Source organism: Phaenicophaeus curvirostris, chromosome 9 (genome assembly GCF_032191515.1).
Source record: "Phaenicophaeus curvirostris isolate KB17595 chromosome 9, BPBGC_Pcur_1.0, whole genome shotgun sequence".
Lineage (NCBI taxonomy): Eukaryota > Metazoa > Chordata > Aves > Cuculiformes > Cuculidae > Phaenicophaeus > Phaenicophaeus curvirostris.
The window spans coordinates 5,914,078-5,940,141 of record NC_091400.1 but is presented as its reverse complement, the minus strand read 5'-3'; the positions used below and the strand labels follow the sequence as shown (position 1 = coordinate 5,940,141).

The 26,064-nt window shown below is 37.9% G+C and overlaps 1 protein-coding gene across 6 annotated transcripts; it reads right to left on the bottom strand.

The window, feature by feature from the left end:
* Positions 1-1,445: 1,445 nt before the first annotated feature.
* MSH4 (mutS homolog 4) lies at positions 1,446-26,017 on the bottom strand. 6 transcript variants are annotated; one of them, XM_069863812.1, is made up of 20 exons: positions 25,401-26,017; positions 21,384-21,548; positions 18,028-18,191; positions 16,368-16,478; positions 15,821-15,936; positions 15,016-15,189; positions 14,347-14,519; positions 13,506-13,573; positions 12,442-12,516; positions 11,960-12,024; positions 11,255-11,424; positions 10,612-10,748; positions 10,093-10,196; positions 9,204-9,328; positions 7,259-7,459; positions 5,965-6,083; positions 4,980-5,108; positions 3,910-4,084; positions 2,556-2,644; positions 1,446-2,225 (listed from the first exon to the last, which is right to left on the bottom strand). In XM_069863812.1, exons 3-20 carry the CDS (start codon positions 18,097-18,099, stop codon positions 2,040-2,042), a joined length of 2,289 nt encoding a protein of 762 aa, XP_069719913.1. In that variant the 5' UTR covers positions 18,100-18,191; positions 21,384-21,548; positions 25,401-26,017; the 3' UTR covers positions 1,446-2,039. The 6 variants fall into 6 exon arrangements, with proteins under 6 accessions (XP_069719913.1, XP_069719915.1, XP_069719916.1 ...); XM_069863814.1 differs by having other exon boundaries at positions 13,530-13,573; XM_069863817.1 differs by having other exon boundaries at positions 2,056-2,230.
* Between the last annotated feature and the right edge of the window lie 47 nt (positions 26,018-26,064).

Here is a 26,064-nt window from a genome sequence, read left to right as displayed (position 1 = left end):
CCCCTTTGTTTTCATTAATAAAATGAAAAAAAAGTTAATTTCCGCAAACTACGTCCCTGCTCTGTGCTTATGCAACATTTAAACCACCCAAGTCCTGTGTTTCAGGCCATCATAAGGAAGCCCATGCTGCAGAGCAGGAGGCACAGACCAAGGAGATGGGGAAGCGAGTCCCAGGAGGGGAAAGCCTGCAGCACAAATTCAACTGGGGTTCAAAACAACTGCCTGACCACACCAAGAATTTAACCACAGGCCTGTTCTCCCTCATCTCCAGGATCTGTGACAGAGAAAACAACTGCTTTCTAATAAGCTCAAACTATTCTATTGCACAGCTTTCAGAAGCACATGGAAGAAGCCACCTTCAGAATCAATTCCTGAGAAGTTACGTGCATAATCAAAGCATCTTTTCTACAAGCAAGAGATATAAGAGCACAGAATGAATAAAGAATTTGAAAGATGGATGCAGAGGTGCACATAGGGATTTAGAGGGAAATGGGAATGTTGCTGGGCAGAGCACTGGGGTGCCAGACAGAGTGGTGGGAGGAGAAAAGGAACAGAGAGGCTGACACGAGGGAGAGAAAATCAGAAATGGGGAGTGGCAGAAATGAAGAGGGAAGAGGAAACAGGCAGCAAAACAGGGCAATTAAAAGATGGTTAGATGGCCACACAGAGGGACAGTGAGCTGAAGAGAGGGTTTGAAAGGGAATAGAGGACCAGAAAGCCAAATGGCAGTGAATTCTACTGTATTTTTGGTTTGTGAGATTTTTGCTTTTTCTGCCTCATCCCTTTGCAGGACTGCTGCTGCCAGGAATTCTGTGGAAAAGATATAAAGACTTTAGAAAGTGAGCGTAAGTCTTGCTGCAGTGGCTTTGGATCCTCAATTCACACTCCAAATAACGTTCCTTCTGTCAGGTGGCCTTGTCTCACAGACATACGGTGATAGGAGCCTTGGTTTGGAGGAAGGTCTGCATCAAAAAGCTCGAGTTAGCGCAGACAGTAAATGCATTGTTCACTTCTCTAGGACAAGATGTTTACAGACTACACGAAACAGGAATCTCATCACAAAGATGAATGGCCTGCTGAAGTTTCAGGGCTTTATCAGAGACTGTTGCATGTTTGACTTCCCTTGTTACAATCTCTACCTTAGACCTGTGCAGTGGTAAGTTTACAAACATAGATATAAAAAAAAAAAAGGATATATAATTACATATAAATAGTATTTGTGGTAGTAAATTAGATATTACATTGTTGTGTATTACCCATTTTATAGATACAGCAGATTTTATACACACATATATGTAAATTGGCCAAAGTTGGTTAGAAGGAAGTAAGGAGACATAAACTTCTTCTAGCTAGAATACATGCCTGCAGTCACTCAGAGAATTTATACTAAAAAAGAAAAATCAAGAAAAGAGGATATTCAACTTTTTATTGTTTTCCTGTTACTCACTTTCTAAACAACAACTGATCAACAGTGTTAACACCACAGTAACTGGCTGTTACTGTGTTACAAAAAAGCTCTGGCTGCCCAGTACTGGAGAGGCAGCAGTTCTGCACTGCCTGCATTCTGTTGGATTAACTGTAATGATTTCAAGAGCTAGAACTCTCTCTGAGTAGGGAACAGGATTTATGGACGCATGTTCAACAGTGCAACTAGAGCCTGCCTATGCAAGACAAGCAGACCATCTAGTTCAAAGACTGTTTTTTGTTGCGCAAGATCTTTAGTATGAGATGTAAGAGCTATAAAACCAGATGTATCACGTAGCAAGTACTAAATATTGTGTAACTTTTGTCTCTAAAATAATGAAAGGCGTATAGTTCATATCAAAAAGAACTCTGTTCCTCATACAAAGGAAATGCTTTTATTTCGGGTATGTCTAGGGGAAAAAAACATGAAGGATGTGGTCTTTCAGTAGTGTGTATAGTCTAGACTAAGAATTGAGAATTTAATAACATGTGAAAAGTAGTGTTTTCTAATACTAGGAAAGGAAACAAAATCATCTTGCAGTCACAAAAATTAGAGCAACAGCCTATGTCACACATTACTGTTGCTCATCACTCTGTCCGGGTACAGGAAAACTGCCTTCGTATTTTTTCTTCAAGCCTTTCAAATATATACGCAAACTGTCTGGATCCAGTCGAGAATTTCTCGCAGTCTGAACCAGCCTCATGGCTAAGTGGTACATAGCTCTCTGTTTCATCATCTCAGGAGTGCTCTTCTGCCTGTGCTGTTCTCAAAAACATACACGTGCATTGAAATATGTAATCAGTTATGTTCTGTTATTAAAATATTAGTATTGGCTATTTTCCAGCCTGTTTCTGATCTCCTGATTCTTGGTTTGTACACGAACACTACATCCAATACTCCTTAACCCCATGGGCTGCTTTGTGTTGTCACCTCACAGTGACCTTCACTATAATCCTTTCTAACTGGTTCCAGAAATACAATTTTAAATGAATCTATTTTCATAAAATCATAGGAGTGTTCACCTTCTATCCTTTCAGAAGCTCAAAATATATTTGGGTTTAATAAAAACTGTGAATCTTCTGTTACATACCAAAATTTGTTTCGAGATATGATTTATGATTTCCTTTGTATCCAAAATTATGGATGATGGTAGGGAAGAAACTTCTGCAGCTTTTAATCCTAAACAGATAAAAAAACAAGTCAGGATTTTTTTATGTCATTTTTTTCCTATGTTCCAGACTACAACTGCCAGAATTCACGTGTTTTTTAAGAGGTGAAGTTTTCATTTTTATTCAAGTAATTTCTATATAAATTTTCTCTTTGATTTCATTACTTTTTTCTGACTGTTCTGAGGAAATTCTGTGGCTTCATCAGGTGCTTTAATACTGTAGGGTTAAAACCACAGAAGGGTCAAGAAGAGCTCTTACCCTCTTAAAATACAATTTTGCTCAAGTAAGGTAAAGTCAAGACACCAGCACTGAGTTACTAAAGGTCTCCTGTTCTTTGAGAAAACTCTGCAAACACGATTTTTCTGAGGTAGTGGTGTTTTAGCATCTGAAACTGAGCTTGTGCTGCTGAACATCAAGAAATTAATTCTGAAATTCTGATAAACATTTAATCCAGTTAATTGAAACTTGACTGGAATAATTTGTGGTCTTTGGTTACCACTAGCTTGCCAAAGCCATGTGTAGCTAATTTCCTATTGATTAAACGTCACCTAAATCAAGGATCCAACTTCAAAAGCTAGTGCCTGGAAACATGGACTTCTGCAACTCTAAAATGTGTAGCTATGCCTTACTGACACTCACTCATTTCTTTATTGACCCGTAATCCATCAGTCTTCTGTACAGTCTTCAGTACAATTTATTCTAAAGTTAAGAGAAATAAACCCACTTTCTGGAGAACACCAATGCTTTGGTGGAACCTCCGATACACAGTAAAATTCACGTCCTTTGTTAAAGAAACTTGATTCCTTTTTGCTAATCAAAAAAGGGCCAAGCTGCTATTAACTGATGTATTATTACTTACAGCAGACACATATGAAAGTTTTAAGTAACACAATCCTCAGCAGCAATAGCTTTAAGTCTCTCCAGAATTTCCACTCACTTCTATAAGAAGGGATTAAATTAACTCAAGTTCTGTGGGCTCAGAATGGCTCATCTCATTCAAACAGAGGGGAATGAAAGAGCTACTGACATCAGCAAAATAGTTTTTTCACTATGAAATTTCATGTTAAGTTCTTCACACGATGCCAAACTGCTCTGTCCTTGCATGGTTACTTAAAACACCCAAGTATTTGGAACATAGTACAGATTTGTAGTTGTTACTTTATGAAACAGACACAAACTCAGCAGAAAACCTTCAGCAGAAAATTTGGGGCCTAAGAACTGAAACAGTGTCTTATATAATCTTCACTAAGTTAAAGCTATAGTGGAATCCATTACCATAGTTCTTTTCCTCCGTATATCCTTTAGAGAGTGTGTAAGTGTAAGCAATTTTCTCCTTATTTCCAGCACTGCTTCTCACATGTTGCACTTCAAAATGGTAATTTTCCACATTGGGATATAAACCATCCATATGACACAGCTCCAGGAAATGTGTAGCAAACAACGTAAACGCCTAAATGAGGAAACAAGAAAGAAAATTTATTCTGGAAATTCTCCTGGAATAAAGTACAATAATTAATTAAAAATAAATGATCACACAGGTGTCCAGGTTTTTCCCCAAAACATTGAAAAGCTGTCTTTAAATTACTAAAGCAAATTAAAATCTTTAAGCGCTGAGTTCTATGATCAGCAAAGACATTATTCCAACTGTGGTTTCTCCCACTCCTTTCTCAATAGAAGGAAAAGAATATCAGAAGTGACAGGAAATCCACAATGCTTACAAAATTTAACTAGGGTTAATCTCAATGTCAAATGGTTGCCTTAAGACTCACAAGGAATGTTTTCCCAAATGTAAGTACTACAGATAAAGTACAGAAGTGCTCTGAATAAACACTGATGAGAAACAATCCCCTCACACTAACATCAAAAAGCTGACAGCAGCCCAAGGTTGATATTATAACTAGTGAGAGAGGTGAAACTTCCAACTCATCTAAAATCATTTTCTGCTTTTCTGAACAATCTCCTCTCCTCTGTGACCAACTCACAAGTTCCACTGTACTTTGGAGAGATTACACTCAGGTAAAGAGGTTCACCTTTAACACTGCAGCATACAAAGCTGTACAAAGCAATATTAAAGAGATTAGGTAATTCTCTTTCTAGACAAAGTACAAGTTTGCAAGCAAGCCAGAAAAAAATGGTGACCAGTGCACTGCTTTTGAACAGAAGCACAGTTTATATCAGCATTTCTTCTCTACCACAGTAATTCTTACTTACCAGTTATGAAAAATAACAGACTTAGGCAAGAAATCACTACAAAACTCAAGTTAAATTATAAGAAAATACTATATTTACTTTCAGTATGACAAAAAATAATTACAAGATTTAAGTTTTATTCAAAACATAATTACCTTTAAATTCAACAGATATTCACAGGCAGCGTAACAAATGCCAATACCTTCTTCAGCACTGGTACCTCTGCCAAGCTCGTCAATTATGATGAGTGACTTGTCATTAGCATTTTGTATGATGTATGTTATCTAGGAAAATATTTAATGTGTTATCATTCCTATAAATGCAATTTTTAAAAGCTGCATAGGAATACTGCTGCTAATGGGAATACTTTGTGTTATTCAGATAAAACTTAATGCAGAAATTTTAAAAAATCTTGTCAGATGCACAAATTTTACCTTTTCACAGCCTTCAAAGAGCTGTCAATTCTAACCAAGCAAAGACTGATGCTACAGCAGTCTTTTTCTTTTCCACTGTACATATCACTTTCCCTCAAAATCATATCAGTTTGGGAGAGGGAACTGTGAGGGCTTTGACTCCTTACAAATACTGATTCAAGGCCCAAGAAATAACAAAACATTGAAACCACTGTCCAACAGAGCACTATATTTTACTCATACGGGGATATCTTTTTATTTAAGATATGCCTGGTTTTCTGTGGTTTATCACAGAATGGTTTTGGTTGGAAAAGACCTTTAAGACCATCGAGTCCAATCACTGATCCAGCCCTGCCAAGTCCACCACCCAGTCCACGATGTCCCCAAGTATGACACCTACTCATCTTTTAAACACCTCCAGGGATGGGGACTCAACCACCTCCCTGGGCAGCCTGTTTAAATCCTTGACAACCTTTTAGTAAAGCAATTCCTCCTAATATCCAACCTCAATCTCCCCTGGCGCATCTTGAGGCCATTTCCCCTTGTCCTGTCACTGGCTACCAGGAAGACGAGCCCAACCCCGACTTCACTACAAGGTAACAGGTAAAAGCTGAATTTTTTACTACTTTTCAAAGTGTACATATTTCAGTGGAAATATACCAGTACAATTTCTATTAACTTAACAGAAACAATGGGCCCTGGACCCTGGATTAAATCCGTTTAATACCTCTTTCATCTCCTTCATGAATGTTGATGCGTTTGTTTCTATATCATCATCCATACCTATTCTGGTAAAAATTTGCTCTGCAATTCGAAAAGAACAATACTCCGCTGGGACATAAGAACCTACAAAATAAGTGAAATATGAGTTTTCTGAGTTTTCTCATTTCAGTGTGACAAATGACGATTTGACTGACTACGGTGTGAGGGAATCAGTTTTACACTTGGTCTTCACATACTCCAGAGAAAGCACCCTATTCTACAAAGTTTCAGAAGATTATGTTCTGTCTTTACTTTATAAGAAAAAACTGTTATATAGGTACCATGATTAAAGGAGCTTATCAGTAAAACCTTAAGAAACGATATGCCTGAAGCTGTGTGTCAGTCTAAAGGAATGTAAAAGTGAGATTAAACATGAGGATTAATTTACAGTTGTGCAGCCACCAAGTTACTAATCCCAAGGAATCTTATTTTCCCAAAAACAAGATTATATTGCCTTTATCAGACTTTTTATTTTTAGTTTTATTGAATAGAAAAGAACAGGAAACCTGCCAAAAGAAGTTACTGGCCTCTTTATTCATATTAAACTCATGTTTTTGAGAGCAATTCCTGGAGAACTTGCGGTTGTTGGGAGCTGGACCCACAACACATGGTGGACAGATTTTACTCGCCACTGCTAAGTAATTTCATTCCAGTAGAGTCAGTGTCAGCCTAAAGGTCTTTTTCCTGTGCCAGAAGCCTTGTCTTTATCTTTAAGGTAAAAGTCATGAGGAATTCCTGAGAAGAGGGATGAGCCTCAGCTAGGCTCATTTGTTTGGTTTAGTTTTATAAGTTTAGTGATATTACTGCTTTTGTTTGAAGAAGTTGATTATTTATCTACTAATTCTACTCAGCTGTAAGCATGCTCCTTTAAATAACTTAGACCTGCTCAAGTTCCCCAATTCTTTTGGGTGACTGACACACACATAGCTCACCAGGCACACTTCAAGGACACCAGCAGTCAGTCCAGCACAAGGTGCTAGACCGGGTTAAGGTGCTCCGAAGAATTAAAGTATACGACTGTGCTTCTCCTAAAGACAGACTGGAGAGGCTTCCAGATACACACACTGCCACAGGTTTCCAGTGGCACATCCAAAACCTTGAAGTGGTCTCCGTCAGCAACACCAGAGCTGGCAGGAGCAAACAAACTAAAAATTACCTGTTACCATTCAAATAGAATCTTATCCTAGAAGCCAAAACATTCAACTTCATACTTCAACTAGGAAACAACAAATGTTGTAACACGGTACATTCATACTCACCAATCTGTGCCATAATTTGACAGAGCGCAATCTGCTTTAGGTATGTTGATTTTCCACTCATATTTGGTCCTGTGATAATGACAAAATTGTTACCCTCTGTCAGGTATGTGTTGTTAGACACAGGTTTTTCCACAGCTATCTTTTCAAGAATGGGATGCCATCCCTGCTTGATCGCTAAAGTATCCGTAAATTCTGGACGAACTAAATGAGAAAAAAAGATAAAACAACACTGCAGAGTTAGTATGGAAACCTTTCCGTTATTAAACTAAAGTGGTTTGAAATAAAGTAATTATTGCAGGGCAGAAGTCAAACTCTGTGACCCTGCTTCCATGATTTTTACCTTCCTGTAGTGAGCAAGACTAACAAGCAGCACTTGGGAAGAACTACCAGCCACTTTCAGGTATAGATTGTTGTCATGCAAGTTTTCATGAATTACTGCTACAAAAAAAACCCCCATAACTAACACTTCATTTCTAAATTAACATCCCGTGTTTGCCTTCTGTAGTAAGTAGGGTTGGACTCCAGTAATAAAGAAAAATACAAGAAGTGAAACTTGAAAAGTAATTAAAATAGAAAATTTGAAGGCCAGTCTCAGCTAATAAATTTTAAATTTTTTTTTTTTTTTTACTGCTATGAGCACATAAACCACAGGGTCGTGAACTTTGTTACTACTACGTATGTACCTTATTACATAAGCATAGCAAACAAGAAGTAGCATTCCTTTTATTTTTGTTATATTTTATCATATTGATTATTTGGGTGTACGCAATGCCCACCTAGACCCTGGGAGTGTCTGCATGCACTGCTGTCACAGTTCTTTCTGAACCTGTTCCAAATGGCTCCTGTTTATCTACCTCAATGGCAGTTCCCCAGGCTAACAAAGAAGAAGCACTGTTAAATTTGGTGTTTAAACAGAGCAGCCTTCAAAAAAGCAGTGCCAAAACAGTCCTTCAAGTTTAAACTCTGGGGAATTCTAATTACCTGGTGTATGTTTTAGTTATTTAGTGATTCAGGTAAGAGAGTGAAGTGGCAAAGAAACTGCGAGCTACAAATTACAGTCCATCTTTTTTGGTGGCTACAGATCCATGCAAGCTGCAGGGGTGAGAAGTGGCTTTGGTCTTGCTATTCCTGCGGAAGACAAGTTGCGCTCCGACTCATTTGGCAGGAAAAGGTTGTGATGCCTCAGGGATATCAGTCACTGCGCAGTTACACATCAGTTCACGTGCTATGAGTGGAATCACCAGCACGTGAAGATTCACGGTCAACACTGCAAAGTAAACTCATCCTGCTCATGAACTGGGAATTACACAGCAGCACCTGTAATGATGAGCTAATACCTTTCCTGAGATAGCTTCCAGACCTGATTTAGTATCCACACTGTTTTTTACTGTAGATAAGTATCTCAATTCAGCATTAACTGAAGATAATGTGTTCATCTATATATTGCACAACTGGACTAGGGAAGCAGCATGAATACATTGCACATAAGCATGTGATCCTGGATTCCTCAGAAGACTCTACTTCCAAAAATGTCTAAAAGTGCTACAGAAATTGAACCAGAGATAGCCTTTTTTTTTTTTTTACAGTATATATGTAATGTTGATCTGCTTATATTATCTTGCACCCTTTCAGACAGCAGCATAAACTCGGAATGTTCACAGACTTCATGCTTTTCAATAGAATATGCTTAAACTCCGTGCTTCAAAAAGACTGCCTGTGAAGTCCTACAGCGGCTAAATGGCTGAAGTAATTTCAGTGAATGGAAACAGAACTATCATCAGCACAAAACAGGCAAGAATAGACCAGACGCACTCACCAAAAGCCTGAGACCCAGAAAAATAAATGACGTGGGCTTAGCAATCGGAGAATTAGACGAAAAAGCTTGGATTTTCACCAGCAGGAGGGTCTTTCTCTGGCCCACGACGGAATCAAAGAAGAAACTTACCATAATCAGAAAGAGTGCAGGCATGGGCAAAGGAAAGCAGCATGTCCAGCATCGAAACAATGTCAGACAGCTTGTACAGGCAATGAATGTGTTCATAGATCTCGTTCAGCAGTTTACACACAATTCTGAAATAGGACACAGATATAGTTGTTGCACAGCAGAGACTGTCATTTTATACTACTTACAGAAATAAAGCAAGTTACCCATGTTCATATTGTATACGTTAGGATGGGAGGTAGCTCATAAAACACAGTCATTTCTGAAAGATGGAAGCAAACGAATAAATTTCTTTGAAGCAAATTAAGATCTTAAACCACCATCTCAGATCAAATTCTGCTATCAGACACAAGACACATAGCTAAAATACCAACAGCTCATAGAAAGCTTCACAAAGAGAAGGAACTAAAAACATTCTTATGGAATCAAGTATGTTTTATTAAAAACCCCACATGGTTTCTAGAAAGACTTTCCATGCAGCATCACACTCAGTAAGTCTTCTGAAACAGAAAGCAAAGCAACATCAGGCACAGCAAGGACAAAATACAGACAGTTCTACTGGAAATGCAAGAAACTGAATAAAAGTAACAATTCTGCATTACAAAGCTAACACATTCATTGTGTCATATTGTGAGGATAATTCACCCATAAAAGTTAAATAAATATGATAGAGACCCTTATTAATAAATGCTTATATTTTTGTAATCACATTTAATACACCCTTTGTGGGTATTTTTGTCTCCAGAAGTATACTTCTTCGGTGTCACCCTGGATTCTTTCTGCAAGTAGCTAGCTTAACAGAACAATATCTTTAATAAAACATGCAATTAGCTATTAATTGGACAAAATAAGTAATAGTTAGCAAATACTAAACAGCTTTAAATGGCCTTACAAGTAGGTCATGTGATATATTTCTCTCAGGGACTCCTGACATCTTTCATTCATTTTTATTAAATCTGCTGAAGTGAAGCTGTATGTGTTTTTCATTTTTGTGATCTACAGGGAATTCAAACCAACAATAAGAACTCATCATGTTATCAGAAAGAAAAATAGTTTATAGAAAGCAAACTGAGAGCAATACAAGGAAAAAGTGGGAAAAAACAATTCTTGGTTTCATTTTTCCCATATAATTTCTTATGAAAAATCCATCTAAGAGAATGCAGTTATCGGCAAGATATACAGCTTAATATTTACATGCAAGATAATTGCACGTAATTGCATATTTCTGACTATATTAAGTATAATTAGAAATAGGTCAGTTATGAAACCATACAAATTATACCTTCGTTTACTTCTAGATATCTTCAGTGAAATTATTTTAATTGTTGCTTACTGTATGTGTATTTTATGAATGTATTACATATTTCATATACATTAGCTATGTATGAAAAAACATATCTATCACAGATACCCTCGTGAATTCTGAAGGCAGTTGGCCATTGGGTAACGCTGAACTATCAACAGTCATCTGGATAAAAAATCCACGAGCAGAGCTGAAACTCGTTTTCAGGGGCAGGTTGTACTTTTCTGCAAGTTGTGTTATCATACCTACAACTCACAAATCAAGATTTGACCCAAATTACATACATGCATGTGCATACACACACCAACAGGTTTGTGTTGGTACAAATCAAGGCTGTTTAAAACGCAAAGAACAAAGAAGTCAGGTGTTTGAATTCAAAAAGCTAAACCAAAGATTGACATATTTTATGCAGAATGTTTTAGTTGGAATAATTCTGTTATGTTGCTCTAACTTTTTTGTACCTTTAAATTATAAGGAACAACAGAGTTTTAAATGCAGGAATCACAATATAATTGTTCAACTTCTTTAAAATAAACTGATTTCTTATTTATAAAAGGAGAATCTCAATATGTATCTCAAAATTACTTCACTTTTTGTAATTTTAATTACCAGTTACTTAGCAATGACCGTCAGTTTATACTAATACTAAATACCTTTTACATATGAGAAGGTTCTAGATTGCAAGGCTTCTATATGCCAGGTGCAACGTACTTTGAACTCCAAATAAGTAAAAATCTTGGTTTAGAAATACCTGCTATGTCATCAACAATTTCTGTGTACGTTCTACGCGCTATGTCAAGGAATTCATTGATGTTGGGCTTAACAGCATAGCACTTCTGGGTCCTCATACTCAGACATCCTTTTGTGTACCTTGTATCATCATTAATTACAGTTGTAATCTTTTCAAGTATAGTTCCAAATCTGCAATATCAGTTGTATCACTAATTAGCTACATGGTACTTGACAAATTTTGTTTGCAATATCATCCCAAAATTACAAATAACTGAAGCAAATCACCTGCTGTAAAAACCAAACACTAAATTTCATGGCTGCTTTCACCTCAGAACGAAGTACAACTATGCCCAAGTCTGACCAAAGATATCATTCAAATCTTGTGGATATACAAATAATTCCTCAAATATACAGGCAGCAGCTGATTTTTGCATTATTAGGGGGACTCTAGGAAACTACTACTTCTGTCTTTCCAGGATTATTTCTAATGGAGCACAGATCATCAGCAGCTGTGGTATCATAGATAACTTTCTCGTTTGTTTTTTCCCTATATTTGTCTGTTAGCTGAAAACTGGTATTTTGTGACAATTAAAATCAGGTTTTAGACAAAAGAACTGAGCTACACCTGTAACTACAAAAAAGGAAAGGTGCAACATCTCTAATCTTACATCCTTAAGAAAGATGAGGGTTTCTATCACACTATCTAAACCATTATGATAAATACCTCGTATCTTCAAGAGAACTGCAATAAGCCTTTAGCAGTGGCGTGTTACAGCTTCTTAAAGCAGCCTGTTGAAGATTAAAATACGGAGATGAACAGTTACTTCTTTTTGTAGCCCTTTTAAAGGACTGAAAGTTCTTAGATTCACTGAGTCTTCTTAGCAGTTGCACAAGCACCTTATGGAATTTCAGCAGAAGTTTCAGTTAAATCAATTATTCAGGTAATGGTAGGAATCTAGTTCTTAAAAGTATTATGCCTCAAATACATATTTTCAATTGGCCTAAGAGTTAACAGACTACATCAGCACTATTGTGTTCTGCAAGATATGAAGTAATCTTCTTCTGACTCAATGATCCTTATCAGTGTCTTCCAACTTGAGATACCCTATTCCACAATCTAAGAAATTTAACAAACTGCACTGTATAAAACTAAGAACAAAACGGTCTGTACTGTATTTAAAAAAAAAAAAAAAAGAGCTGGCTTACTGTTAGAGGTTCCACAAGTTCTAGAGTGTGCTTCAGGTAGATTAAATTAGTTATTTTTGACTCAGCAGTTTTAACCTGTTGAAAAATTTTACAAATATGGGAGGTGTTCGTATACCCATCTGTTTAAAAAGGTACTTAAGAACTAGCAGAACTGACACTCTTAACTGTAACTGGTTTATCTTTGGAATAAAAATTGCTAAAATACTTTATAAGCTCACTTTGACAACTTGATGTAGAACTGCACAAAAATGTTTAGATAACTGTTGCATTGTGTACTGTGGTAGTGTGCCCATCCACAGCTAAAACTCATATCTGCAGCGATAATGATTGAGAACACTCTGCTAAAAAAGAAAGCCAACCATATCCTGGGCTGCACCAAAAGCAGCGTGACCAGCAGGTGGAGGGAGGTGAGTCTGGCCCTCTATTCCTCTCTCGTGAGACCTCATCTGGAGTGTTGTGTCCAGTTCTAGAATCCTCAACGTAAGAAGGAGATAGAGCTGCTGGAACGGGTCCACAGGAGGCTACAAAGACGATCAGAGGGCTGGAGCCCCTCTCCTATGAAGAAAGGCTGAGACAGTTGCGCTTGTTCAGCCAGGAGAAGGCTCCAGGGAGACTTGATTGTGGCCTTTCAGTACTTAAAGGGAGCTTACAGGAAAGATGAGGATAAACTTTTTAGCAGGGCCTGTTGCGATAGGATAGGGGATAATGATTTTAAACTAAAGCAGGGTAGACAGACTGGATATAACAAAGAAAACTTTTACAGTGAGGGTGGTGAAACACTGGCACAGGCTGCTCAGCCAGGTGGTAGATGCCTCGTCCCCAGGAATGTTCGAGGTCAGGCTGGATGGGGCTCTGAGCAAACCCAGTTTTTCCTAACACTCTTCCACAACAATGTTCTGCTGCTGTAATATCAGATATACTCTCAATTTACAATAACTTTATTTCATGTCTTTTTACGGCACAGTCTCTTCCTTATCATATGATGCATAGTTATAGATATCTCATTTATATATTGCATGTTCTAACCAGATAACTGATCATCTAAGGTATATTTTGAAACATACTGTATCCTGCTTTGGAATTTGTACCAAAACTGAAAGTAGTTGTTCTGTATCCAGGAATTTTGAGATAACTGTAAAACAAAATCAAACAGATCAGAAATTTAACTGAAATTGTAATTTTTTTTTTTTAATGTACAGAATTACTTAGTGATAATTATGGTAATCCTTTTCTTTCATTCCATCTCCACACATTATTTACCAGAAGGGAAAAAGCAGATTAAAAATAGCTGCTATCTAAACTATACCGTCATAATTATAGTTACTATACTTAAGCAGGTACTGATTATTGTACAAGTTGGACATAATATCAACTCAGCAATATTCTCTTTGTTAGACTGACTCATATTTCAAAGATTAAGATTACATGATCCACCTTCAAGTGGACTAACTCACACCCTGGTATTGTATTTTCTTTTATGATTGTCTAGACTGTTATATTTTATGAAGCAATGGGGAAAAAAAAAGGTATAAACAACAAGCATTACATCAGCAATGCCTCTAATTGTTTTTAATGTATACATTATGTATACTTACACGTTTCCAACAACACAAGAGTGTATCTAGCCACAGAGGTAAAGAGAGAACCTCAAATTCTTAAAAAAAGCTATTGGCTCACTGACTTCTATCCACTTTATCAGAGAAATACACTTTCCTTAGCAAAACACTTGAGAAAACTATCCCCATCATAATAAAGATGTCTTCAAAAAATTGTCTGCTAAGTGTCACCTGACAAACTATTAAAAAACACTTCTCAAACATACTGAGTCACAGTGCATACTTTCATAGATTAGAAAACAAGTTTAAAAATAAATATAGCATTACATATTAAAAAATAAACTGGTACCTGCTTGAAGACCAAAAAAGAGCTCCTCATCCTGGAGAAATTCCTGAACACAGTCCAGTCTCATGTTAATTGATTCAGCATCAACAAGTGGCTCCAGGATATTGGATCTAAGTCTTCGACTCCCACCTGGAGTTTTAGTGTAATTTAGGACACCAAAAAGCGTATGACTATTCCTATGAAAACAAAATATCTGTGAAGAATACACTTACAAAAATAAAGATAGTAAATGTCAAGTGTCATTTTCAGGCAAGAGGCATTACATACAAAGGGAAACAAAACGACCTTTAAAGCCTGGAGTGTTTATCTTGTGTAAAATGAATAAAACCTAGGCATTTTAATCCAACATGTGCAACCTCTTGTGGAAATATGGCCCCTTTCATTTCACAATCCGTGAAAACAACATAATCTATCAGTTTGAATAAAATATATAGATACAGATGACTGCACGTCAGCTCTTCCTGCAATTCACTTGTAGGATTTCCTACGCTAGAAATTTTGGGCTGAACTGCAATGCATTTCTCTGTCCAAATATTTCTTAAAAGCTCTGAATGGTATAAGTTCTTTGATAAAGAAATAAATATAATGGTCAGCTCTTTGACACAAAAATAAAGGAAACTTGGTGAAATACAACTTCACAAAAGTGTAATTCGTGAACGTAAATATTCTTACCGAGAATCTCTGTTATTAATTACTAGTTCAAGATTTTGTGCTGATGACGAATCTATCATAGCTGTTTTCTCACTCCCCTGGAAACGCACCTTGAGTGATTTAGGAGCATACACTGAATTTTGAATGAACTCAACATATTTTAGCAAAGCTGCAGCAGCTGCAAGACAGTAGTACCTTGAAAAGAAACAATCTTTGATGAATGTTGCTATTTAAATACCACAAAATGAGGCAGCACACAACAGAAATCACATTCACGCTTCTTCTTGACAGCCACTGGGGTAGATAGCACAAAAAAGGCAATACATTGTAACCATGCACTAATGCATATACTGTCCACATATATGCATGTAAATCAAAAATTCATGAATGTTGGAGTCTCTATGCACTTGACACCCCACACTGTATAGCTGCTTTTGTGAATACATGTGTTTCAGTAGTTAGAAGTTACTTGAAATGAAGACCCTGGACACCGAGTATTACTACTTAAAACTGTTGGTACAAAGAAAACATTTGCCAAGTCCAGAAAGAAAAGCAATCCTAGTTCTTAAGCTATATGTGTAAGGGAGGAATGAAAAGAATTATGTGGAAAGCTGTGAATACTAAAAAAAAAAAAAAATACATATACATAACAGGCTTTCTATTTAAATTTCTAGATACATCAGAAACACTGGAGGGCAAAATCAAAGAACAGCTCTGTTATGATTTTCTAACTTTTGCGACAAGCCAGAGACTTGTGTACTAAGTACACAAAAAGCTATTAAAAACTTATCTGGACGCAGTATGCTTCATCCATTGTTAAACATACTTTGATTGAACCTCCATCAAAATGGTGCTGAATTCAGATGCACACAATTGTTCTATGTATTCCAAACCCTTCGTTTCATTGAAGTATTTTCTTTGGACTGTGGTAAAAGTCACGTTCTGCGAAGACGGGGGAAAAGCAATAGTGTTACAGAGACCTTTTCAGCAGACAAACTTCTCTATTTTTCTAGTGGCACATGTTTCCAAGAAAATCAAACACCTTTCAAAAAGGAAAATGCTTGATTTTTTCACCTCTGAATCTTTCTCAGGTTCAGTATTTCACAAATTAATTCAATGTCACAAATTCAAAACTTTCTGGCTCTAATAAGTAAAATATTTATCTCTGTAATGATCAGCATTAGAACCAGCAGTGTTGAAGCTGCATTTAAATTATTCTTTACCGTGGTAAAATTAGGCCTGAAAATCATAGAAAACCCAAAATCTGACCACATTTAAGGCTCTAGAAGTAGTGGAAAACTCTCAAATCAACAATCATATATAAAAGTGACCAACAAGAATTCTAAAACACGGAATGAGATTTAACAGCTTACCTTGAAATGTTCTGTTATCAGACTGAACAGTTTTGTTGTGTTCCCTGCATCACAAGCAGTGTTTGACATTATTATTTCAAGCGGTGTTAGAATCTTGAGTTTAGTAATAACCTGAACAAAAAAAATCAAAATAATTCAATAAAAATCCATATATAATCCAAAATACTTCCACATGATAATGAACCAGCAATAATTACAGAACTCTTATATTTTAAAATCACAGTTACGTGCAAATAGAGACCAAATTCACTGCTAACTGCTTCACTAATGAGTCAGATCTATCTGTATCTACAGATACAGCTATATAAATAGTCATGACACGAAACTTCAAATAAACCCATCGTATCTATCCCTTGTTATTTAAAAACAGAAGCATCTTTGCTGTCAAAGCAAGAGATAAATATTCAAAACTATATTCCATGGCTACGATGAGAGAAGGAGTTGTTTTCTGGGCTTGCAGCTGAAAAGTTCATGGTGCTCTGGAAGATGAAGAAATGCAACAGGTCTGAATATTAATAATCTTTTGATTGAGACTTGGTTTAGACTTTGTTCTAACCTCCTCGTAACGTTTATCTCATCCACATTATTTTCCTCTCTTACCATGCTAAAAGATGGCATTTTTATTTTTACACATATCTTCCTAATTTTAGGGTAAAGCAGCTGTACACTAGCAGCTATGCTGGTTTTGGGGACTGGCTGGTCAATGCAGTACCAGGTGTGTCCACAGAATGGAGACTTTGGTAATCTAAGTATAAAATTAGGAAGATATGAGTAAAAATAAAAATGTCATCTTTTAGCATGGTAAGAGAGGGAAATACTGAATAATGTGGCCGTGGCCTGACAGGCAGTTATAGAATATGTAAACTTACCAAGTTAGAAGCCTGAGTAACAGAGAAGAGAGTCATGCTAACAGAATTTAAAGACAAAGTATGAAAGTCTTAGAAGAAATAATATTTTAAGAGCAGAATAAGCTCTAAAAGCACTAATGATCCAAGAATACTTTATACAATATATGTTCTAATAAAGAGATTTGATGGATGTTTACATTAAGTCATATCTACTTGTTCTCCTAATTAAATTTAAGTTTTATTTATTCAAATATTGTAAAGATGCTACAAGCCACTAGCATGCATAGCTACAACAAAATCATTAAATAAGATGTTTTATTAACACTGGGGTTGCCTGAACCAGAGACATTACTCTCCAAATTAATGTAGAGTCCGCAGTGCTGGTAGGCAGAACACTTGGCTGTAAACTGAATGAATTTCACTGAACTAACTGAGAAGCAGTATTTATGCAACTATTCAACACCAGCCCTACAGTTACCACTTCTCCACCTACGTACGTTGATGCAGTTCTACTACCATGTGTTGTCCAACGCTCTTCAAAACAAGGCATCTCTCCCATAAACACACTATTTTTTGCATAAAGGCTATTTTTCTTATGCAAAACAGCTTTTCCTCTCTGTCTAAAAGCTGAGGCACCATAAAGAAAATAACAGTCCTTTCAACATTGCACATCTCTTAGAACTTGTTATTTTAACTTCTGAGAAGGTTCTTCTATAAACTCAAAATTTAATTTCCCATTAGTCAGAAGATTTCATAAGAGAGTCAGAATAATTAGCCTGTAAAGGATATAGTGATTAAGTACGCAACAATACCTTGGCGTAAGTCGTATTGTCCGCAAACTGCGATAAAATCACCTCAGGATTTTTTAAGTCAATACTGGCCATTCCTACTTCACCTCTGGCAAGGCCTCTTCCTTCTACCACAGCTACAATAACCGAGGCAACGCTATGAGCAGAGACCGCAGATGACGATGTAACTGTAAAACAGTTGCTTATATTCACTTACGAGCCACTACTTCACATTCACAGAATCATACTTCGACTTTCCAAGTGAAATACATGTTATATTCCCATATGTAGAGAAAGTCTTTTCAATCTTCCAAACTTAGTTAAAAATTAAATCTTGGTTGCTAATTCCATACTTGCCATACCATACAGATAAGAAACACTTTCTGAAGTATGAACATTATACTCTTACATCAAGAGACTGATTGAATGCATTAATTTAAGAGTGTCAGAACTAATCACATTTCTATAGCAAGTGAAAATACAGTTTCTGAGTCACTACCTCTGTACTAAACAAAAAAGAGGTTTAATAAGTGCCAAAAGGCACGGCTATTATTAAACACTTGCCATTTTAAATTCAAATTGATGCACAGCTATTACCACTAGTTAAAATCAGGTGCATAAACTGCAGAGAAATATGTACAACCCTGATCAAGATGGCTTAGATCTTGTCAAGTTAAGGGAAATAGATGTCATGTATCTATTTCATCTGATCTTATGCTAAATTTACTACACTATTCTAATATATATATAATTTATACATATACTAATATGTATATTGCAGCACAGTTGAAATGTAGTAATTTGGTTTTCATTTTGGTGATTTTTTTTAAAACATACTTTTAGTATCATAATACTTATTTAGCTTAAATTTTTTCAAACATCATCACAAACTCAAGTAATTTCATATCCTCCTTCAAATAAAGAATCATAGAATCGTTTAGGTTGGAAAAGACCTTTAAGACCTTTAGGAACAGCAAGTCAAACCATAAACCTAACACTGCCAAGTTCACCACTAGATCATGTCCCTAAGCACCACATCTACACGTCTTTTAAACACCTCCAGGGATGGGGCCTCCACCAGTTCCCCAGGCAGCCTCTGCCAGTGCTTGACAGCCCTTTTGGTGAAGACATTTTTTTCCTGATATCCAATTTACATGTCCCCTGGCATAACTTGAGTCCATTTCTTCTCATACTATCACCTGTTACTTGGAAGAAGAGACCAGCACCTACCTAATTTTCTTACCTAGTTTCTTTCTTTTCCCATGTAGATAAAACCACCAACCCAGCTGTTCTAGCAATGTGCCCAACGTAACACAGCAAATCTACTCTGGGATTGTACTACAGGCCTACAGTAAAGTGGATGTTTATACCTAAACTGAAATGTATAAACCTATGATTCCTAATCACACGTCATTCAGATCCCAATAGCTAATCTGAAAAATGGGTCTATTTCGTGTTCAACTACAGTTTAATGCAGTACAGTTGCCTGGTGACAAATTTTGTCACGTTCCTTCATCTCATTCCTCCCACACCCCTTCATAGACCACTGAATTTTAAACAGCACCAAGTTAAAAACAAACAGTCTTATAGCACAACTGTTTTGGTGCCTAAAATCTAAACTGTGAGCCAATGAGAAGGACAGTCTCAGAAATGAGGCATCATCTGCAACCAGAACTAGGGGGACAAAAAGCTGGACAAAATGAGCTGACCCTCCCACCTTTCCCCAGCTGCTCTCTGGGTTCCTGCCATCACAGACCCGTGCAACAAAACATCTTCAACAACAGTAAGTAATAAAGAGTCCACACGCACCAAATTACACTCCATTATTTAAGAAGCACTGCTCCTTAGTGCTGTTACAGTACTTCCTAAATATTAATGTGGCGATGCCATTTTAACTCAGACCAAAAATATCCATACAGTGCATCTTTTAGTATATCAGCTAATTTTTGTTTCACGTTCACAAAATGGTATTAGATTCTTCCAAATTCTACTGGAGAAGCTATTAATGATATTTTGTTTGGAAATCTGCGACCAAAAGCTGTGAGACCATGGTATTTAAACGAGCAAACATGTAACTTGCTGAGCATCACTGAGTAGTACTGAAGTAATTACCATGCTACAAAAAGGAACTGCTACATGCACATCGCTGTAACTTCTCAGACAAACTGGAGAAACCCATCATGATCTCAATCTTCTTAACTTTCAGCTAAAAGCCAAACTAAACCTTACAGTAGCTGAATTGAATGGATTCTTCACTTAATCCTTCTTGAATTAATTTAAATATTCTGAAGAGATTTAAATATTCAGAACGTTCTGAACATATATTAATTAATGGTTATTGAATGTTATTAAATATTTGTGTTATAAATAACTTATTTACAAATATTATTAAATATTATTAAATTACCATTAATTCTAAAGTATTCAAAATAAGATAAATACTTGCATATACAAGGCACGCCCCGTTTACGCTCTCAAAAACATCTGAACAGTATTGCATTTTTATAGCATAGACACTACCAATCTTAATCACCAATAAACTGTACCTGCTCTGTAGTGATTATTTTTACACATTTACACTCTTTTCCACCACTACCTTCCCTCGATCTTCCCAGAATTTGCTCTCATAAAATGAAGGAATTAAGAGTGTTCTCGAAATGGAACAATCCTGCTGAAGAGGCATAAGCCTGCCATTTTCTTTTGAGCAACCTCTATTTGAACCCCAAGAATCAAAACCAAGCCCACCAGGAATTTGGGAGGGCAAGATCAGAATCAGAGTTTAACTACGAATTTGCAATTAGAAAGCTGTTTGAACTGCAACTGGCTGCCACCTGAGCGAAATCTTTGATGCTGCACACAACTGAGTCTGAACCTCCATCATTCTACCTGTGTTCTGTAGGCCACAAGATGTCAGCAGCAACATTCACATAAAGTTTCATCTGAGGCGAGCTGGAAAAGGAACTGGTGTTCTACTCAGTCCTCTACTCAGAACAACCCCTGGCCCATCAGCAGGAACGTGTAGAAATTTTGAGACTCTTCAGTTCAGTCACCACACAAACCAACATGTCCACAAAAATAATTCAGTATTGGGCAATTTTTAAATCTGAATTCTAATTGTATTGATAATTTATACATGAATGCCAAGTAAGTGACAGGAGGTTGTAACACCAAAACACCTACTCAGCATCTAAAGCCACACTCTGTCTTAAAGGCACATCTTTCATGGGCAGGTATCCTCTGCAGCATAAAACACATTATGTTTTGTGTTTTGAATATATCTCAGTATCTTATTTTATCACATTAAAAAATAAAGTAAGTTTAATATTAATATGGTTAGAAAGGTAAGTAGGACAATTTCCTTTAAGAGTTGTTAATCTTACCTGAATATCCTGCCAGAGGGGTATGACTCCTGAAAACAGATCTGCTAGCCGAGAGGGGTGGTTTTCCCTTACATGCGCTATTTGAGCCTCGTGCAGAAGAAGAACTCGTGAGATTCAGTGCGCTGACATTTTCTACACAAGAACTCTTGTCCCCAAAATATGATTCTGAAGGGAGGGAAAAAAAATAACTTTTGAAAGCAGACAGATCAAATTATATAAATATATAGGTTAGAAAGCATTATTTTTCTTGCTAGAAACAGAGAGGTTCAGTGTTCAGTGTGCTCTGTGCTGAGCAGAGGTGTCTCTTGCAATCCTCTCTGTTTGCAGCCTTTCCCTGTCTCAAATGCAAGGTCAGGCAGAGCTGGAGCCAGGTCCAAATTAGCCAGAGATGTGACTGTTGTTGAGTTCATGATAATATTAAAATAAGTAATTGGGAAGGAATAAAATATGCATAAGATTTCTATGAAAATTTACATCTGTGCATGCAAGTGGGAAATGCATTCTGCCCCCAGCTCTTGTCTCTCTGCGCACGACTGATGGAGATCACCCCCTCGCATTGTCCAGGCCTGATTAAAGGATGCTTGCTCCAAAACAAGTCCTAAGGAGAGTTTATTTGCTGGCATTTCTGGTATGAGAACCAAAAATAAAAAAGAGCAACAAAAAAAAACCCCAAAAAACTAGCAAGCAAACACAAAACCAAACTCCATAACCAACTGAGGTCTCTAGGAAAGCAAACGTGTTGCAATTCAATCCAGTTTATCGACCCAGCAGGGAACTCATATACTGCTTAAATAAAGCAATAAAAGTTAATTCAGTGTGAGGAATGACCACCCGTTCTGCCAAGCTGAACAGAACCAGGAGGTCAGGGAGACACATCAATGCTGCCCAAGCAAAGAGAAAGGATGACATGAGAAGTAGTCACTATTCTAAAAAATGGAATGTTTTTGATTTGAGCTAAAGCAGAGTGAAGTTTCATCTAAACAACTGCAGCTTTTTTGAGAGTTAGACAGAATGTTCCTCTGACAGCATGAAAGCCTAACAGTCTTGATTTATGCTAAAGTAAAGTTCCATCTAAGTAATTGTATTTTTTGAAAGTAAGAGAGAATGTCCCTCTGATAGCATGTTTGCTTTCAAGCAGTGTTTTTCCAGACACTGTTCATTCTTTGGAGATGATAACACCTTGTGTTCAGGGTGATTTGTGCAGAGCAGATACCAATAAAGGTTTATCCAAAGCATGAGGAACAACCACCTGTCCTGCCAGGCTGAACAGAACCAGGTCAGGGAGACACACTGATGCTGCCAGAACTGCCTGTGACAGCGCTGCCCAAACAAAGGGAGAGAATCACGGAATCACAGAATCACCAGGTTGGAAAAGACCCACACGATCATCGAGTCCAACCATTCCCATCAATCACTAAACCGTGTCCCTCAACACCTCGTCCACTAAACACCTCCAGGAAAGGTGACTCAACCACCTCCCTGGGCAGCCTGTTCCAGAGCCCAAGGGCCCTTTCCGTGAAAAATTTTTTACTGATGTCAAGCCTGAACCCTCCCCTGGCAGAGCTTGAGGCTATTCCCTCTTGTCCTGTCCCCTGTCACCTGGGAGAAGAGCCCAGCTCCCTCCTCTCCACAACCTCCTTTCAGGTAGTTGTAGAGAGCAATGAGGTCTCCCCTCAGCCTCCTCTTCTCCAGGCTAAACACCCCCAGCTCTCTCAGCCGCTCCTCTTGTTCTCCAGCCCCTTCCCCAGCTTCATTGCTCTTCTCTGGACTCGCTCCAGAGCCTCAACATCCTTCTTGTGGTGAGGGGCCCAGAACTGAACACAGGATTCGAGGTGTGGTGTCATCAGTGCAAGAAATAGTTACTATGATAAAAAGTGGAATGTTTTTGATTTAAGCAAGAGCGAAGTTTCATCTAACCAGTTGCTTTTTTTTTTCAGTTAAATGTCCCTCTGACAGCATCAAAGTGGAAGGCTCTTGATTTAAGCTACGGTAGCGTGAAGATTCATCTAAATAATTATATATTTGCGAGAGCCGGACAGCAGGTCCCTGGCCCAGCCCGTTGTTTTTCCAGGGGTGCCCCCCCGGCCCTGTTCCCCCCTCGCACGCGGCGATGAAGGTCTCTCCCGGAGCTGCCCCGCACCTCCCCGCCCGGACACCGGCGGCCCCTCGCCCCTCTCCGCGCTGGCGAAGCTGCTGCTGCCGGGGGTTCGCAGCAGCCCCAGCGAGTAACGGGGGGTCCGCGCCCCCCGCCCGCCCGCCGGCGACGAGGAGGAGGAGGCGGAGGAGGCGGAGGAGCCGCCCGCCCGCCCCGCGGCCATCGCCGCCCCCCCCGCCAAATGGCGGCGCCCCAGGGGCAGGCGGGAAGGGGGCTACGAGCCTCCCTTAAAAACACACAGGCCTCGCTCTGAAAACACAGGAGCTTCGCTAAAAACACGGCGTCTTCGTTTAAAATGCGCGATCTTTGTTATAAAAATACATGATCTTCATTATAAATACGCGATATTTGCTATAAAAATACGGGAACTTCACTATAAAGAAGAGAACTTCATTAAAAATATGTGAATTTCATTATAAAAATACGTGAACTTCCATTATAAAAATATGTGGACTTCACTATAAAAATACACGAACTTCACTATAAAAATACGTTATCTTCACTATAAAAATACATGATCTTCACTATAAAAATACGTGATCTTTGTGATAAAAATATGGGATAAAAATAACATGATCTTTGTTAAAAATACATGACCTTTGTTATAAAAATACATGAACTTCATTATAAATACGCGATATTTGCTATAAAAATACGGGAACTTCATTATAAAGAAGAGAACTTCATTAAAAATAGGGGATCTTCATTATAAAAATATGTGAACATTATAAATACGTGGACTTCACTATAAAAATACGTGATCTTTGTGATAAAAATATGGGATAAAAATAACATGATCTCTGTTAAAAATATACGATCTTTATTATAAAAATACGTGAACTTTGTTATAAATACGTGGACTTCATTATAAATACATGATATTTGCTATAAAAATACAGGATCTTCACTAAAAATATGTGATCTCTACAAAAATACTGGGTCTTCGTTAAAAACACATGATCTCCGATATAAAAGTATGGGATCTTCACGAAAAAAATACAGGATCTTCGTTATAGACACACAGTCTTCGCTACCTAAAAACATGCAATCTTTGCTATGAATACTGATCTACAGCACAAAGGACACAGCAAAATGGTCCATGCTCATTCTTTAACATGGGCGTGAAGCGTTTAAGCCTAATTTGTCCCATATTTGTTTATTAACATTCAGGGAATTTTAGCAGGAGCTTCACAGGTCTCCTCAAGAATTTAGATACCAAAATATTCCGCATAAAACCATAAAGCTCGTTTACATCTTGTGGTACTAAAAATGCCACAAATTGACTCTCTAAGACTCGGTTTGGAGTTTGGGAAAGCGAGCACCCTTCATCAGCCTTGGGGAAGGCCTGGGCACGTTCTGCATCGATCTGTGCAGTGAGATCAGAGCTGGGCACGATGCATCTCCCGCTCACACAGAGATGTAGAAATTCTCCCAGGAATCCTATGCATCTTCTGTTCCTTCCCAAGGACTCACTTTAATGTTATCATGAACTTCACAACAGTTGCACCTCTGGCTAATTTGGAGCCGGCTCCAGCTCTGCCTGACCTTGCATTTGAGACAGGAAAAGGCTGCAAACAGAGGGGATTGCAGGAGACACCTCTGCTCAGCACAGAGCACACTGAACACAAGGTGTTATCATCCACAAGGAATGAAGATCGTTTGGAAAAACACTGCTTGAAAGAAAACATGCTGTCAGAGGGACATCCTGTCTAACTTTCAAAAAACAATTACTTAGATGAAATGTGACTCTACTTTAGCTTAAATCAAAAATATTCCACTTTTTGTAGTAGTAACTACTAGAAGTTCTATGCATGTTTTAGACCACACTGACACCACTTAGTATATGAGCATGTAATACATACCACTAGAAATGTTTCAATTTTGTCTCTGGGATGCAATACAGCTGCATTAAAACCTCCTCCAAGCTGCAGCCAGTCTTCTCCAGCACACCATCCCTTGTGGACAGCCATAGTCTGATGGCTGTTCAGCTTCCCCACAGAAACTCCATCAGCTGCAACTCCTTGGCTGCCATCAGAAAGGCATCGCACCAGCAACAGCTCTCTCAGCACTGAGCACCATCAGTCAGACAGCTTTAAAAATCTGAGCATCAGAAACATCAGCTTCACTGCAAAGGATGGCAGACAGCAGCAGCCAACTGCAGTTACTGCCGCTGTTCCGAACTTCCGAGTCCTACAGGGAACTTTCCATATGCACTCAGACTTCTGAAGCTGGCGTAAAACCATCTCCTCTCCTCTGACAGAAATGCAAATGTATTGCAATAAAAGTAGAAATACAAGCTATGTCCATCTTCCAGCTTCCTTCATTTCTTATGGTCACAAATCATAAGGCTGAATTCACCTAACCAAGCTGTCTCAGCAAAAGTGAGAGGAAGCATCTCTGCAACAAAGCACAGACCTCTGGGCTTGACCATGTTCTTAGAAGACAAGAGAAGAGCTGTTGATCTCTCCCAACATGCACAGATTTTAACAAACACATCTACACAATTTTATGTAACTGTCATTACTG

Coding starts and splice junctions, on each gene's coding strand:
- MSH4 (XM_069863812.1), bottom strand. CDS start 18,099: ATGGCCAGTATTGACTTAAAAAATCCTGAGGTGATTTTATCGCAGTTT. Junction 12,517..13,505: donor AAATTCCAAAGCAGGATACA/GTATGTTTCAAA, acceptor ATTTTTCAACAG/GTTAAAACTGCTGAGTCAAA. Junction 9,329..10,092: donor ATATATCACATGACCTACTT/GTAAGGCCATTT, acceptor GTCCTATTTCAG/AATTGTGTGTAAACTGCTGA.